We start from the raw sequence: 18,346 nt of genomic DNA, 5'->3' as shown, positions 1-18,346 counted from the left end.
TTACTCCTCTTGCTTCAAGGGCAAATCTTTACAACCCAAACAAACTGCAACACAACTAATTTTAATCAGGATGGTATAGCACTCTAATGACAAGCCGCACTCTAATGACAAGCCAACACCAATATCTGAATTGGATCAGCAGAGTTGGGCACAGCCTGGTGACCGTATTTTATCATGGCCTACACTACCAAGAGTTTAATCTTGATTGATTTAGTTCTGAAAGAAAAAAAAAAATGGTAAAGACCTTTTAGAAGACACCGCATTTCAGGAAGCAGTGTCCACCTGGCTGTCAGGACCTCTGGGTGTCAGACCTTCCTGCTGACCATAGGCTCGGCGAACAGTTTAACCTTTTGAGGGCAGAGGGTCTCCGTTTTCCCATCTATAAAATAGGGACAGGGACAGTTCCTGCCCACCCCTGGTTTGTAGGGATGCTCTGAACACGTGAAGGAAAGCCTTCCAAGTTCTTGGAGAGAAGGATATTATGTGTATTCCAAGTGGCATTTAAAAGGCATTTCTGTAGAAGCCTCAGCCTGAGCCCCAAGTTTGGCTCCTGTCCCAGTGCAGCCTGGCAGTGTCTCTAATGTAACGCCTTGAGGACAGGGCCCTGCTCTCGCTGGTTTCTCCTCCCTCGATTCCACTTTGTTCAATTAAATACATGCATATTGACGACCCTCTATCTCTGGACCCTGCGCTAGGACTGGGGCTTCTGCAGTGAACAAGAAATGCTGTCCATGCCTTCAGGGAACTGTAAGTTCTTCGTCCATTAAGGAAGAAGCAGCAACGAAACATGATGAGCTTTAGGAGAAAGACTCAGTGGGTGTCCCCTAGGGGAAGTGGAAGGGCAGGACCCTCCCTGCTAGAGCAGGAGCCATTGCTGCTGGGCTGTGAGGGATGGTCCAGCTTTAGACAAACGCAGGGGAAGGGCACTGGCGGCCCAGGAGCCAGCCTGAGCAAAAACTGAACAAAGAGAAGGATGGAAAGGAAGCCCGGAAATGGGAGCACAGCAGGAATGGAGCAGTAGTGAAGAGTTGCAAGCAGGAAGAAGTAGAGACTGGCCTGACCAGCTCGAAAAAACTCACGCTGACTATGGGTTCAATCTCATTTTCTCTTCCCATCCCACATGCACAAGGCCCGGAGCCTCAGCTACGAGACCTCCATAAGCATAAACAGAATGACACATTGAATTTTAATACATTACAAGACTATTACACTCATTGAACGTGGGAATTTAAGCCATCAGCTTTTCTTTTTCAAGGGAATAGCTTTATTTAAGGAAAACTTCTTGGGTACAAATGGCAAACTGTGGGCATACAAGGAAAGCCCCCAAATACACAATTAATAGAGAAAAACAACTATGTTGGGACTTGTTTAGAGGGATTTCACATACTTTTAAAACTGAGGTCTGTATTTTGAATTATAAGGCATAGAGATAATTAAGCTGTTCTTAAGACACCTGCCCTGATCTTTGCTGACACGCATTGTTTCAAGATAATGAGGTTATTAAGAGAAGAATTGACGCTGCAACCTAATATTCTGTATTGATGCTTTATGTCTAAGTTTCCTTACATTCTTGACTTGCAGCAAAACACTTGCTGGGAAGCGGCATGTAAGAATGAAAGTCTAACCTTCCCAATACCTTCTTTTGTACATTTATGTTCTGAACTCTTGAAGTGTACGGCATTATACCAAAATGAATCACCCCTTATGTTTTTTCTCCATTAAGTATGGCATTCTTGTCTGGAATTTAGATACTCTGAGTGATGTAAAATTCTTTCCTGTGAGTTTTTGGTGATTCAATAAGTTTCATTTATTCATAACCTAGGCATCTTGTCCTGTCCCATTTTTTCTCTTTCTTTTTTTTAGACCTAGAAGGAACAATTTCTCCATATCCATTTTTATTAATTCAACCATAGAAAGCAATACTACCAGACCAAAAGAGTGCTTTTGTAGTTGCCTCGGGGAAGGCTCCCTGCCAGAGGAGATAAACACTACGAGGTCAGCAGAAACCTCAGATCAATTTGGGTTCGTGAGGTTTTCCACTGCTCTTTGGTTTTTGAGCTACCTGAAAGTTCAGGCCAGACAGGTGTTTTTCATCTGGTCTACCTGGAGAAGTGAGTCAAAATTACCTCGGCCTAAAAGATGCTACTCTTTGTTGTGATGTTTAAGTAGGATGTTTAATATTTTTGTACTCTGGTTTCATGTGTCTGTTCCCAGTTGTTGAAGTCACCTAAAGAATTAGAATTTTTGAAAAAGTTCCGCTTCCCAACACCACCTCTTTAAGTATGTCTTAGATCATCAAGACTGTGACAGACAATTCAATTTGTCTTCCCCCCTCCTGCCCCGTTTTGTTTTCTAAGATTATTTTTTGGCAGTGGGGGGGAAGTAATTTTTTTCCAATCTACATTTCCCCTCGACCCCCAACTTGGGTCTTGCAGGGAAAACACTGTGAAGGTTTGTGTCAGAGCGCAATGCTATGAAAATAGCCCAAGCGAATTATGAGATATCAATACACTAACTGATCTCAAACTACCACTACTCTTAACCTTTTTCCGTGTCTCTTCCTTTCTCACCCATGACCCCCTTACCCTTCTTTGTGTCCATTTCTCTTTCCTTATTTGTCTCTGATGGTGGCTCCAATGCCAAAACTAACTTGCAAAAGCAAAACATTTAAAAATCAATCAATCGCTGCGGAAGTAAGTAGAGTGTGATGTGCAAGGACACGATGTGAGTTTTGGACACTTTCTTTCTTCCCTTGAAGGGAGGTCTTAGTTACTGATGTGAACAAAGTCTGCCCTCTGATGGCATCATTTAACAAAACAAATCCGATCTCGCTAATTCCATAATTCAAACGGGTTTCCACATCTTATTTCTAAATGTTGACTTTGTTTTCATTCTCATTAGCAAAGTCATCCATTTTAATTGTGTCCTGCAAATCTTTTGTAATAGTGACAGACACCTCAAGCTCTGAAGAGAGCGTCAAAATAAAACTGATATTAGCGCTTAGTGAATGCTATCTTTACCTGCTTAGAGCCCAGAAGTTTGATTTTCAGAATGAGAGTCTTCTCTCAGTTTATCCTGTGAAGACATGGCTGGACTTATCTTCCGGAAATGGCGCTCTCCGCCTCCCTTTTCTCTTTTCCCTCCACAGCAGGTGGACTCTGCTGCCCCGTGAGCCCCCACTCGTGGCTGGCCCGTCAGGGCGTGGTGTGATCTGGACTTGCCCTGAGCCCATCTCCCTGCACACCACGAAGGGCTTCCTCCTTGTTGTCTGTTGGCTTCCATCAAGTCATCTTCCTCTCCCAGCAGGAACCTTAACTCCAGTGTCCCAGCTGCCCCACCCTCACTCAGCAGAAGCCCCCACCTCTCTTCCCTCAGGACACTCAGGGAGCAGAGAGTAGCTCAGCCTCTGCTTGCGTTTCGTGATGGGAGGCTCTGTCCTGGGTACCAAGGACCAAAGTGTCCACTGAATGAGGTTGTGAGGATGGAGGGTGGCCCTTCCACCCCGTTGCAGCAAATGACCATTAATTAACCATCTTGCCCCTCCTCCGCCCGCAGACAGCCCCTCATGCTGCCCCCCAAACAACTATATCCTTTTCCACCGTGGCCTTTCTCTCACTTCAAAGTGTCTCCTTCCTCACTGCCAGGGCTCAAAGCATGGGCCACTAGCCTTGGGACACTCTTCCTTTTTTGATGTGGGTGACAGCGCAGGAATAACCTCTACTTTTAGGCCAGAGGTGAAAAATACAGATATACTTTCAGTAGGATGGAAATTGCCAGGGGTAAGGAGGAAGGAGGGGAACGGGACTTACTGTTTACTGGGCACAGAATTTCAGCTGGGGATGATGAGAAGATTCTGGAGTTGGATGATGGTGATGGTGGCACAGCAGCGTGAATGTACTTGATGCCACTGAGCTGGACCCTTAAAACTGGCAGAAAGGGTAAATTTTATGTTATGTGTATTCTAGCACAAGTAAAAATGATATATATGTATGCTTTCAAAAGCTGTTTGCACTCATAGAAAACTCTACTGTAGTAGGGGGACAAAATAGTCTTAACTCTCTAGAATAATTTTTTTTCACTTTCATGCTTTATTGAAAGTAAAATATGAATCAAAGACAGGTATTGGTAAGCAGGTTATGTCTCTAAGGAATTACTTTTAGTTCAGAGCAGAATGTTGTCCCATCTCCCGTGATACAAATCCGTTGCGGACCAATGCATCTGGTATGAAACTCAAGCAAGGAAATATAACAGAACTTTATTCCCTCCCGTGCCTATAAATCTCATGTGTAAACATGATTTACTGATACTGCTACTAAACTTTTTCAGTCTTTACTTGCCCATTTCCCCCCCACCCCCCTTAAATATAAAATTTGAAACATTTCCTTCAAGTCTGATGGCCTTCAGTGCAATCTGCTATATTTGACATAAGGCATTTGGGGACAGTCACTTTTGAATGGTTTTCTGCCTTGCAGAGGAGTCATGCATATAGTTTTGGCCTTAAGTCTTGTTATTTAATACATGCAGTAACGGCCCAGGAAGAATATCATCTGCAATCTGATGAAAGTGTACCTAAAATTCTCTCCCAAGGGCTTTGTGTAGCTACTGGGAGGTGACTAGTGTTGATTGAAGGGTTGATCCATGGAGGTAGCTGTGTCGGGCGAATGGTGAAGAAAATCCTCAGAATGAGATATTCAGGAATGCATGGGAGAAGTGAGAACCATGCGGTTATTATTTCTAGAGAATTATGTCCTGCTTTGGACCTTCATCTTCTCATCAAAAAGCCAAAAACAGAATACGGTAAATTTGCAGCCGGTCAGAAGGAGACCCACAGGGGTAATTAAAGAGTTGGTAAATATGACCTATGAACAGATATCAGTGAAATTGGAAATACCTGCTATTTTAGGATGCCTGGAAAGAGCTCGAAATATGCTGTGGTTATTGTGGTGACCAAGGGCGAAGAGGGGGTGTTGTTAAGCGAAAGACAAAATATGACCTGACTCTCCTACTCTCCAGTACATGCAAAGCACAGAACCTCTCATCAGCTGTGGTCGGCTCAGGTTTTTAAAAAACTTGATAAAGATGAAATTAGAGCTATAGATTATAAAATTAAGGGAAATGAATCTCAAGACAAATGCGAAAGGGGTTTCAAAAAGAAACACATGGCCTTCCCTGGTGGCGCAGAGGTTGGGAGTCCGCCTGCCGATGCAGGGGACACGGGTGCGTGCCCCGGTCCTGGAAGATCCCACATGCCGTGGAGCGGCTGGGCCCGTGAGCCATGGCCGCTGAGCCTGCGCGTCCGGAGCCTGTGCTCCGCAATGGAAGAGGCCACAACAGTGACAGGCCCGCGTACAGAAAAAAAAAAAAAACAAAGAAAGAAAAAAAAGAAAAAGAAACACATGCAAGAGAACGCCAAAGGAGCTGAGAAGGCTTAAAGTTGTAAAAGCATCTGAAGAGAAGCTGATCCTTTGTGTCGAGTGGATCAAACCAAAGGAAACGTGCACAGAAGGAAGATTAGGAATTTTGGTTGAGCGTAACAAGGACGCCTCAACTGATGGGCTTCACAGGGAGGCTGTGGAATCTCCTCTCAAGGGTTTTAAAAAAATAAGGCAGAGCGTTGTGCTTCCTGGGAAGGCGGGGGAGGGGCGGGGGGAACCGTCAGTTCAGGTGACCCAGAGACCTTCCAAGGGTGACCTGGACTTCTGACCAGAATTTTAAAATTACTGAGAGAAGACAAACTGTTCCTGAGAGAGGATGGGATGAGAGTGGGACATTTTTCCCTTCTCAAGCCCAGGGACACATGGGTGGTGTTTGGCCCCTTTTGTGTAACTGACATGTCACCCCAGGTTTTGCCAGTTTGGGAAGGAGCTGTGTGTCCTAGAAAAAGGATGAGGCTTGGTGGTCTGAAACCATTATTACTGTCATTTTCTGGAAGAGGAAAGTTATGTATCAGACACCTCTCTCACAGTTAGAAATTTCTAGAGAGGCTATTGCAGTATCTGATACTATTTGACAATAAATTCCTACATTGTCTAAAACTTCTTCTGGAAATCTTGCATTGGGTCACAATGTGCAAACAGGAGCAGGTCGCCCCGGCTCGACAAGCCTTGTCATTCTTCTCATCTACAGCCTTCAGTGGAAGGTGGCTGTGACCAGGCTGAGAAAACCATCTCGTAGTGGGCAGCCGTGCATGGACTCACCGCACCAGGCGGTTCTGCTAATTAGCGGTAATAGTCATTCTTCACATGACCATGGAAGCACAGTTGAGGTTTTTAATAGCGTGTTGCCATTTGAGGGTTGAATTGCATTCACATCTGGTATGCAGGCTTTGTCTTTCTAATCCCTAACCCTATTTCTTTAGTTGCTATTTATTATAGATATGAACCCCAATTTAATTAAAAAGAGGAGGATACATCCAGGATATGGTGGTTAGCCGTGGTTGGCACAGCTGATCTCTGGAACTAGTTAGTTGTTCGCCCAGCTGCGTGAACGTCACCTTGTGTACATCTGGGATCTGACAAAGAGTCGTGTTGGCATGGCTAACCCTGCTCCCGAGTGGTGTGTTTTCCGATGTGGTGTATTCGAGGAGTCCAGAATCGCACTCACGCATCCTGGCGCCTGAAATCACACCACTGGAGAGTCATCCCTTCTTGTGCCTTTGGATTCTTCTCTCTGAAGATTCTCTTTTAAAATGCAAAGACCCAGAGGGACTTCCCTGGCAGTCCAGTGGTTAAGACTTCGCCTTCCAATGCAGGGGGTGTGGGTTTAATCCCTGGTTGGGGAGCTAAGATCTCACGTGCCTCGCGGCCAGAAACCCAAAACATAAAACAGAAGCAATATTGTAACAAATCCAATAAAGACTTAAAAAATTGTCCACATTAAAAAAACCCAAAAAAACGTGGGGAAAGCATTCTATATATCAATACACAAAAAACGATTGGTGGCTCGTTATGTCTACTTTCCTTTACCACAGAGCCCTGTGATAGTGGTGGAAACTCAGAAACATCCACCCATGGTGTCTTCTAAGACCATGCCTTCATTGGTTGAGCACCTACTGTGTGCCACACACTGTCTAAAGGACATTGTTCCTGGCTTCTGGAGGCCCATAGTCTAATGGGAGAGGCAGACATGTACACACAGAGTGGAGAGAGCATTTGAGCCAGAGGAGGGAGGGATCGACTCGAGGATGGGAGTCAACTGCGGAAGGATGTGACGGTGATTCTGGGCTGGGTCTTGAAAGGTGAACAGTCTGCCAGCTGGAGAGGTGGCAGCAGGATCATGTCAGTTTGTTTTCTCTGAGCTCTTTCTGACCCCTGACAGAATGTCTAGGCATCCTCATCGGAAGGTCACGGGGTGAGAGAAGCCTGTGGGTCCCTCAGGAGGTCCCCAGAGCAAGACCCAGAGCCTGGAGAGTTCTCCCAGGCCCTTCAGGGTCACTGCTTTCAGGCAGTTCAAAGAGAAAGGGGAGGAATCCGTAAGACAAATTCAACCAACCTAATCCTTTTGCCTGACGAAGGCCTCGCTCTTGGGCCACAATTCAGTGCATTTGTCTACTCCCTTTGCGGAAGGAATTAAAATGGCACACTTAGATATTTGCTTTATTTTTATCTAAAACCCCTTGCCATCATTTGAGGATAATTATATTGATTTTTGTTGCGTTCATGTTATCCCTTACACTGTTACTTTTCTCAGCTTTGGAATCTTCTTTCCATGGTTCAGAGCACAGATTCTGGAGTCAGACTGCCTGGGTTCATATCCGGGCTCAGCCACAAGTTACGAGCTCCCTGCCTCCGTTTCCCCCATATAAATGGGGATAATTATGATTTCTACTCCACTGAGGTGTGGGGAGGGTTCGGTGAGTCGGTTACAAAGTATTTACAGCAAGGTGAACAGGGAGCGTTTCATAAATGTTGGCTGTTATTATCCACTTCCTGCAGAGCCCCTTATCTGAGACTGTTTGAATTAGAATGTAGAATAAGTACCATATAAGTTGGTATAGCCACCCAACGAGGCTTTCGGAATTTACCAGGCAGTCAAAACATTCCCTGAGGGCCGGTGGAAATACAACACCCAGTTCAGCATGGCCCTGCCCTCAGGAACCTGCAGCCTCCTGAGAAAAGGAGACCGTATCTATACCTTCACGTTGACAAATACCGCAGTTTGCACAGCCCTCACCGCCTCTCAGCAGGTACCTGGACAGGCACCTCCCGCAGGATACTAGGTGCCCATCAGGAAACACTGCTTGCTGATTAGTTTGTGCACTGGCACCTGAGCGGACAGGGTCTTCTGATGATGACGTATTAACCTAGAGGGGAGCCAGTATCTAAGTGGGCTTGATTTTCCTCCAGAAGTGATGGCTTGTAACCAGCTCCATGTTTGTATGTGTCATAGGTTTGGAGGAGACCAGCCTGTCTACATCAACATCATTAGAGACCCTGTCAACCGGTTTTTATCTAACTATTTTTTCCGTCGATTTGGAGACTGGAGAGGAGAACAGAATCACATGATCCGTACCCCCAGCATGAGGCAGGAAGAGCGCTACCTGGTAAGTCCTGTCACATCGAAGAACTGGTCCCTCCCCTCCCCGTGGCCGTCCTGTCCACGAGCTCCATGTGATGAGGGTACGTCCTCAGGGAGCAAGTTTTTGCCAGTGAAAAATTAATTTTCCAGATGACCCAGATCTTAACGAACATTTTCTCAAATGACCTTCTAATCTTGTTTTCCTCAGGTGGTCTTTAGTGCTAGGTTTTAGGCCCCAGAGAAGAAATAGTCTTTCCCAGGGAATCCTGACCAGCACTATTGTCGTTTTGGTGTGTTTGGGGATTTCTCTTAAAAGGTCACAAAGTACTGTCTCGTACTTCATGCCATTCAGTTCCCGTGACAGTCCCATGAGGGAGGGGTATTTTCAGATGAGAACCCTGAGATTCCAAAAGGGTGTGAGCACAGCCATGACTGACTGTTTCCAGGTCCTCTGACTCCAAGTCCAAGGTCCTTTCCACCAGAGCACAACAGAATCCGGCATCTTGGCAAAATCAGTTTGCTTTTCTGGACCTTGCTTGGGGACCCTCAGCTTCATAGGGATGTTCATTTTGATCCCAGTAATTGTTTCCACAGCTTGGAGTTGGTAACAGATGAAAGTATTGCATCTGGCCGCCAGCACCAGAATAAACGATGCGTTTCCCACTAGTTTGTGACCTAGATTGACAAACGCTTGCTGAGTGGCTTAGAGCCTCAGCCACTAAAGGGTTAAGGAGGCTGAAATGCTGGTCTCTGTGTCTGAGAGAGCCCGTCAGGTTCACCCAGACTGTCCCGGGCTGTCAGGCACAGCAGAAAGAGAAGGATGTAAGGATGTATGGACGGCTGGCATGTAACACAGAGCCCATGCCCACCGCTGGTGTGTGCGCAGCAGCGTCCTCGAGCTAAAGAAGAGTATCGTTAGTCACAGTTCCAGCACGACGCCAGAACTTCTGTTTCCTCATTTGATTTTAAAAAGCATGATAACCGTATGTGTTTGGAGGATGGAGCATTTTTCGATAATGTCACTTTCATGTCTTAAAATTCACAATTAGAGTTGAGAAAACTGAGATGCACAGAAGTTAAGGATCGTATCCAGTGCTACACAACTAGTTATAGATGGGCCATCACTAGCGACCAAGGCTTTTCACTCACCATTTAGCATTTGTTCAGCTACCTAATGCTTCAGTGAAATATTCTGATGGTATATTTTTAGTGACTTTTATTTCTTTTTCTTTTTCACTTTTGATGGTAAAAACTCTGATCTTTTTCTTTAAAATACATGTTATGAATATGGCTCTGTATTTTTTTATTCAATGGCAAGTACATATTCAGAGTATAGAACCACTTACTAGAGGAATAATGTCTTTATAGTTTGTATTGGACTTGATTAGCATTATATGTTTTTTTGAAAACATATAGCATCTTCCATGTAATCAAAATATACTACAAAGTTTCTGGCTCAATCCGATACTACAGAAGTTAGAACCGAGTGTAGCAGAAGGTGCTGAAAAACCAAAGATATGAAAACAAGTTTTATGAATCCCACTCTTCAAATATTAATGTAGGTAATAAGTAAATTCATAGTCTACCAGAAAGTGAAAAGTGATTCGGGAAAGTGGATGGACAGTCCCAGGGATCCATCATGCAGCGGGAGAGATGAGGGACAGGCTGCCATGCGATGTTGATAAGCAGGTCAGGGAAGGCATTGCATCTGGCATATAAGCAGCAATTAGAATGAGAAGTGGAATTGGTCACTCGTCGGTTGGGAGAATGCAGCTCCAGGTGGAGGGGGCAGCTGGACCAAAGGCCTGGAGTGGGCACTTGTGTGCTCATTCAGAAATCAGCAGGGAGAACAGAGTGGCTGGTATAGAGTGAGGTGTGGGGAGAGGGAAGTGGCAGGTAAGTCTTGGAGACCACAGATCATATAAGGCCCTGTGAGGCACTGCAGTAACTTTGAGTTGGGAAGTAACATGAATAACCCCAAATCGTTCACACCCTTTTTTACTGAAGTATAGTTGATTTACAATGTTGTGTTAATTTCTGCTGTACAGCAAAGTGACTCCTTTATACATATTTATGCACTCTTTTTTTTTTTATATCCTTTTCCATCGTGGTTTATTATAGGATACTGAATATAGTTCTCTGTGTTATATGGTAGGACCTTGTTGTTTATTCATTTCGTATAGAATAGCTTACATCTGCTAACCCCAATCCCCCACTACATCCCTCCCCCAAACCCCTCCCCCTTGGCAACCACCAGTCTGTTCTCTATGTCCGTGAGTCTGTTTCATAGATACATTCATTTGTGTCATATTTTAGATTCCACATGTAAGTGATATCATATGGTATTTGTCTTTCTCTGTCTGACTTACTTCACTTAGTATGATAATCTCTAGTTGCATCCATGTTGCTGCAAATGACATTATTACATTCCTTTTTATGGCTGAGTAGTATTCCATTGTATATATGTACCACAACTTCTTTATCCATTCATCTGTTGATGGACATTTGGGTTGTTTCCATGTCTTGGCTATTGTGAATAGTGCTGCTATGAACATAGGGGTGCATGTGTCTTTTTGGATTAGAGTTTTGTCTGGATGTATGCCCAGGAGTGGGATTGCTGGATCATATGGTAATTCTATTTTTAGTTTTCTGAGGAACCTCCATACTGTTTTCCATAGTGGCTATACCAACTTATATTCCCACCAACAGTGTAGGAGAGTTCCCTTTTCTCCAAATCGTCTCCAGCATTTGTTATTTGTAGACTTTTTAATGATGGCCATTCTAACCGGTGTGAGGTGGTACCTCGTTGTAGTTTTGATTTGCATTTCCCTAATAATTAGCGATGTTGAGCATCTTTTCAGGCACCTATTGGCCATTTGTACTTCTTCTTTGGAGAAATGTCTACTTAGGTCTTCTGCCCATTTTTTGATTGGGCTGTTTGCTTTGTTGTTGTTGAGTTGTATGAGGTGTTTTTATATTTTGGAAATTAAGCCCTTGCCGCAAATTGTACACACCTTAATCAGTGATTCTTTCCCCCGTATCTCCACTAAAAAGCAGAGCCCTCCTCCCAGCAGGGGATGTGTCATCTCATGAGCCTTCAAACATCCTCAGCAATTCTCCCCCTTCTTTCTGGGAGTCAGGACTCCTCTCTGCTGCTCTAGACCTGTATCTGACACCTGGGTGCTTGTTCTGAAGTCTCACAAGCCTCCTCACACTCAAAGTTTCCAGGGGTTCTATTGAAAATGGGGTCTGTGGGATGGAGACCCCAAAGTTGTGCAGTGCACAACCTACACAGCTGTACATGGATGTCCCAATATTCTTCTTCAGTGCTCCCACCAGGTTCTACGCTGGCTGGCCATGTCATTTCTCTGGGTGATATAATGTCTTCACATCTCTTCTGTCCTCCCAACAGCCTATAAGCTCTTCGAGGACAAGATAAGATCAGAGTTCCATCTATGTCCTTGGTACTCAGAAGACGGGCTGAATTAGTAGAAGCCTCAATACACTACTTAATCAATAAAATAAACAACAACAAAAATATGAATACAGTTATAATGTAGTTAATATGGAGTTGGGGGAATCTTCTACGTTTTTCTACCCTGTCATCCTGTAAATCATTCCACATAACATAGTCTTCACACAAACAATAAGTTGTAATCATTAGCGAGAGAAATTGTGTAAACATGCGAGAAAAAACTCATGGTTTAGTCTTTTTTTTTAAAGCCCATAAAATGTTGAAAGTTGGTAATGGAGGCAACTCTTATATTTTTGAAGAGCCTTTATGCTGTGATATGAGAGATTCCAGGGAAATTTCCCTGCCTGGAATTCTACCCTTAGAGATTTGCAGGGGCCCCCGTTCCAAATGTAAAGCACTGTGTCCTGGGAAGGGCCGGTGTCAGATGAGCTCAGCTCATTCCTTGGCAAGACCCCAGCAGGAGAGCACTGGGCTCCCAAAAGCAGCAGAGGGAGAAATCAGGGGAGCAGGAGTGGAGAGGGGCCTCAGGGACACGTGACTCCTTTATGATCCAGCTCCAGCCTGACCCCGTTAGCAGGGCTGTTCTTGTTCAAAGGATGGTTTGTTTATTTGGAAGAAGACAGTCTACAGCCTTTTTTTTTAATAGCTGAAACTTTTCATTCCATCTCCTTGGTCCCATCAGACCCTTGAAATAAAACTGCCCCCTTTCAGAGCCTGTCCTCATTTTGGCAAGCCTGGGTGGTCAGTTGTTTCACTCAAAAGAGGGTGTTGTTTGTGTCTCGCTGGGGTGCAGGGCAGCTGTGAGGAGACCTGGTCCCCTCAGTGAGGCCCCGCCTGGGCGTGAGGGCCCAAAAGGGGATGCACGCAGGGTGACCCTGCACCAGAGGGGGCAAGCAGGGCAGGCCACCCCCTCGGGGGACCTCGCGGCGAGGCCTCTCCCTGCTCGCTACACACACACAGAGTCACGGGGGTGGGGGGGGGGCGCCCGAAACGGGTCCACTGATGTCCCCACATGATTCCAGATCTCAGCGCTCCAAAGCCACTTGCTTTATCCAGTTGCCAAAAATCAGGCAGCTCTGCTCCTGGCCGTGAGCCTTGCAGAGCTGCTTAGCATACAGCTGAGAGAGGGCCGGGGCCTCTGGGGCTGAAATATTATCATCTCTGATGCTGGGTGGTTGGGAAGAAAATGGAAAAGGGCGCAGGGATCGTAGGATTTGCAGGGTCCCTGGAGGTCGGTCATGAGGAACCTCTCATTTCACAGATGTAGGAACAGGGCCTGGGTCTAGTGATGGGTTAGGGGTCCTGCCAGGCGTAGAGGCTGTCCTGACTCCACCGCTGTGTTGCTGGATCACTTGGACCTTATGTTTGACTTCCTGAATGGTAAAGGGAGAGGAGGACTGGGCCGAGTTCCATGCTTTTTGAGCAAAATCATTTTGTCTGACACATCTTTACAAAGACATAGCTGTTATAACAATTTTTTTTCAAACACCCAAGCATCTTATAGCTGTTTTTCATATTTTCTGGAAACAATTAGATTTTTCTAAAAGTTTCTGTTTCTTCCAAAACCAATCTTCACTTGTATTTATCAGGAAATAATTTTACAATGAATTATTGCTAGAACGGATACAAATTCAACTTATCGCAGCCACGCTGTGAAAAGGCAATTCTCTTAGGCTCATTTCTCTTTGTCCAGAGCCAGAGTGCAGATGTAGCTGCGTCCTTTTTCGGGTTTCGACTCAGGAGGTGGGGTAGATCTGAGCCCAGGCGCACTTTGACACGTTCCAGCACTTGCGACTCTTCTCCAGCTGGAGTTCAGGCTGCGTTATTTCCAGGGCAGGGAAATACCTGGCACCCAGAATGCAGTTAATGAGAATGAATGTCTGCTCATGAAGAGCAACTGTTGTGATTTACAAGCAAGGGGGGAGAATCTCATTCCTGCCGAAGCCACTCCCTTTTGCAGTCCATGAGTTTCCAGTCACCTGCCATTTCTACTCTGTCAGTTACACGTGTGTGATTTGTGCTTGTTGCTTGCCTAAAACCTGGCCTGAGAAAGTTTCATGGTAAAATATTCTGCAGAGACAGCACTTAGCACTTTCAGACTCCAAAAAATACCAAGTTGGGCTCCTTACCCAAACTTACTGCAACTTCACCAGACCATCCTTCACTAGGTGACCCTCCATTTGCAGAGCAGGAAGAGAGAGGAGGGCATTTTCCCAGGGAGAAAACTGCCTCTGTGATACTGTTTATTCATCTTGGCTATAAAGCGTGGAAAGTAATGCATGTTTGAAAAAAAAAGATGGTAATTTACAGCTTCTTAATTCATAAAGAATTCAGTAAATCATGTTGGCCCATTTGGATTCTGGAGAAGCCTGAACATTGGCCAGCGTCAGCAAAGATTTTCAGAAAGCTATGCATTTTAATCTGCTTGAAAGCTTTGGAGTCTGAGCATCCTTTAGCTTTGGAAGTGTATGTATGAGATACTTGTTTCTGGAAATTTCCACTCAGTCCTGACTGGCTGAGGCCATCCTGGGAATGAAACCTCAGGCTGTGCCTTCATCCCTAGAGCATCATTTTTCTTAAAGGAAGAAAACGAATAAGGGATTTGGATCATCTGCTTTCTACGTATTTCAGTAAACATCTCTGTTTTCCAAATCTTTGAAGGTAAGAAAGTTCTTTGTCTCCAACTAGTTCAAATTTGGCTTATGATTGCAGGCTGAGCTAACGGCCCAGGACATGGTGTACTTAGGTTGCGCTCTCGGCTGCCCTAGCTGGGTGACTCAGCCAGTGATTTAGCCTTTGCGAACCTTACTCTTCTCATCTGTACAATGGGAACCTATTACCTTGCCTGTATCACAGGCTTCTTGAGAAGATCAATTGAACATTCTATACAGAGGTGCTTTGAAAGCTAAAACTTTACAAAACACGTTTCAGCATTGATGCTTTCACACCCCTGTCTCTATCAGTGGCTCCACGAGACCATTTTTTTCTGTTGATCCAGGGAGCTTGTCTCCTCCGGGGAGCCAGCAGGGGCTGCTGTTCTCTTGTGGCTCAGGCCACTCTGGGCCGTGTCCTGAACCGTCAGGTCCATGTGGCTTCTGCTGAGATCTCAGATAGCCCCACTAGACCCCTTCTCCTGGGAATCCGTTTCTAAGGAAACAGCTTCTCTTTGTTCCCGACAGCTGGAGACACGTTTTGATCCTAGCCTGCTGGCACCCATTTCTCCCGTGTTTATTTACTTGGAAACTTAAGCTGGTGTAGGCACGCGGTTGTAAAGTCACCGAAGCAGCACGTTCTGACCCCCGAGGGGTGGGGAGGAGAGGTGCGCGGGCCGGCAGGCTCTGACATGCTGTGAGCCGCGCAGAGGACAAAGGAGCCCCCCTCCGGAGAGAGATGTCTTTGACATCCATTTGTCCTGAAGTATGTCGAAAGCAGGGGTCGCAGGTGTTTTTAGAACCAAAGAGCAGTTCTGCAGTTTAGCAGTATAGTGAGTATCCCTGGGAGCTTGGGACAGAGAAGTTGATGGGCATAGAAGGAGGAGAGGCACGAGGCGAGAAGAAAACAACAAAGGGATTTTGGGGGAAAGGAAGGGTCATGAGAGAGCCGTGAGCTTGGAGCCTTTGCGAGGGGAGAACAGAACGCCACCAGCCACCACCTGAGATGTCACCGGATAACCACACACACAGCCAAGTGTGTGGCTTGATGCAGTCAGTGGGCTGTCCCCATATTAGCACATTCATCCCCAGGGCATCCTCTGGTGTAGGTATTAGCAACCCCCTCCAACCCATTTTTACAGTAAGACCCCTACATACGAACGAGTTCCATCCCAAGAGCACATTCATAGCCCAATTTGTTTGTAAGTCCAACAAATTTAGCCTAGGTACCCAACTAACACAGTCGGTATGTATATCAATAGTACTGTACTGTAATAGGTTTATAATACTTTTCACACAAATAATACGTAAAAAACAAACACAGAATATAAAGAAAACGTTTTTAATCTTACAGTACAGTACCTTGAAAAGTACAGTAGTACCAGCTACACCACTGCTTTTATGCTCACTTCCAGACATCCTGGGCTTGAGATAAAGACCCTGTACCACTGTGCTCTATACAGTGCTGTACAGTGAAGTGCAGAAAAGCACAACCACTCGTAGAGGATGCACGCACATGACAACATACACCAGACACATGAACTAACTTACCTGATTGGACATGTGAACTCACGTTCGCATCTTTGAAAGTTCACAACTTGAAGGTTCGTATGTAGGGGACTTACTGTGTAGACTAGGAAGGCAACTCCGAGAGGCTAAGTGGGTAAGACCAAACCTTGAACATGAGGGATTGTGTTAGGCTGCATTAGTTACAGGGAGTTCAGGTCCACTCAGGTTGCCTCAGGCGAAGAGAAAAGTAAGAGTTATCGTTAGGATGTATCCGGTAATGAGGACAGAAGGGCCACAACTTCCAGCAAAGACCAGGAGATGCCACGCAGAGCCAGGCCACGTGGGAAGAGCAAAGAGCAGAGCGCAGCTCAGCCTCCCTGCGGGAAAACTAGAAGTGGTTCAGAACGGGAGCCGGGTCCAGCGGCCGGGTTATGTGGGCACCCGGTCAGCCCAGGGGTTCCCTTCTCCCCGTTCCCTGGTTCTTGACACACTTCAGCCGCTTGCTGTGCTCTCCTCTCTGCTCCCACGACGGATGCTTCCTGGTGTTCCTCTGTAGCTCACATTCAGGCTTCTAAGAGTGACTTATTCATCCACTTGGTCACTCTGACGAGCCATAGGTCATGTTTGGCTGCCCCTGGGACAAGTCTCATCCGTGCTGTGTTCAAGGGCGTGGTCAGACAGATGGGACAGGATGGAGTCAACTCCAGGTATAGTGTTTGTGTTAATTTCCCATTACTGCTGTGGCAATTTACCACACACTTAGTGGGTTAAACTACCGACATTCCTAATCTTCCAGTTCTATAGGTCAGCAGTCTGACACCAGTCCCACTGGGCTAGACTCAAGGTGTTGGTAAAGCTGATTTTTTTTTTTAAGATTTTTGTTTTTATGTGGACAATTTTTTTAAGTCTTTATTGAATTTGTTACAATACTGCTTCTGTTTTTTTGTTTTGGGTTTTTGGCCGCGAGGCATAGTGGAATCTTAGCTCCCTGACCAGGGATCAAACCTGCACCCCCTGCATTGGAAGGGGGATTCTTAACCCCTGGACCACCAGGGAAGTCTCCAAAACTGATTCCTTTTTGAAGGCTTGAGGGGAAGACCCATTTCCCTGTTCATTTGGGTGGTTGAGACTCCATGTCCTGTGGTTGTAGACTGAGATCCCATTTTCTTGCTGGTGGTCAGATGTGTGCCATTCTCATTCTCTAGAGGCATCTACGCTCCTTAAACCGTGGCTCCCTCCCTCCCAGCTTCCAAGTAACTGGTGGTGGGTTGAGTACCTCCCAAGCTTGACATTTCTCCCCCTTCTTCTTTTTTTATTTAAATTTAATTAATTAATTTATTTATTTTTGGCTGTGTTGGGTCTTCGTTGCTGCACGTGGGCTTTCTCTAGTTGTGGTGAGTGGGGGCTACTCTTCATTGCAGCACGTGAACTTCTCAATGCAGTTGAGGAGCACGGGCTCTAGGCACATGGGCTTCAGTAGTTGTGGCTCGCGGGCTCAGTAGCTGTGGCTCACGGGCTGTAGAGCGCAGGCTCAGTAGTTGTGGCGCACGGGCTTAGTTGCTCCGCGGCACGTGGGATCTTCCCGGACCAGGGCTCGAACCCGTGTCCCCTGCGTTGGCAGGCGGATTCTCAACCACTGCGCCACCAGGGAAGTCCTCTCCTCCTCGCTTCTTCCATCTCATTTCTCTAACCAGCTGAGAAGGGTTCTCCACTTTTAAAGATTTCTGTGAACCGACTGGGCCCGCCCAGATAATCTAGAATCATCTCCCCATCTCAAGGACTGCAACGTTAATCACATCTGCAGAATCCTGTTTGCTGTATAAGGTCCCATATTCCCAGGTCCCAGGGATTAAGGGTGTAGACGTCTTTGGGGTCTATTATCCTGCCCACCACAGTGTCACCTAGGACTGCGGGGACTGAGGGGCCTGTGGAGGGGTTGTGAGCATGACAGGCATTTTGAAACTTGGCTTGTCCCAGCCACCGGTGGGGAGCCCACGTCTGGCTTTCCACTGTGGCATGCTGCCATGCAGTGGCACCAAACTATGGCTTTCCTGTCTCTGGTCTGCAAAACCAAGGGGCCAGTCATACATTTTATTTTTACTCCGATGGGTGACTTATTCATCCATCCATCTACTCATTCATCATTCATTTATTCATTCAATAAATATTGCTTTAGTATTCTGTGTGACAAGCA

At 45.9% G+C, this 18,346-nt stretch overlaps 1 protein-coding gene across 1 annotated transcript in view; it reads left to right on the top strand.

The window, feature by feature from the left end:
* The window catches only part of UST (uronyl 2-sulfotransferase), a 289,990-nt gene that overhangs the window by 176,810 nt on the left and 94,834 nt on the right, over window positions 1-18,346 (top strand). The window contains exon 5 of the mRNA XM_082855525.1: window positions 8,389-8,542. Within this exon, the coding sequence (XP_082711651.1) occupies window positions 8,389-8,542 (154 nt within the window). The remainder of the gene's footprint in view (window positions 1-8,388; window positions 8,543-18,346) is intronic.

The sequence above is a fragment of the Leucopleurus acutus genome (genome assembly GCF_964270905.1).
Source record: "Leucopleurus acutus genome assembly, chromosome: 15".
Classification (NCBI taxonomy): Eukaryota; Metazoa; Chordata; class Mammalia; order Artiodactyla; family Delphinidae; genus Leucopleurus; species Leucopleurus acutus.
The sequence above is the reverse complement of the archived record's forward strand: the minus strand, read 5'-3'. Positions and strand labels throughout refer to the sequence as shown.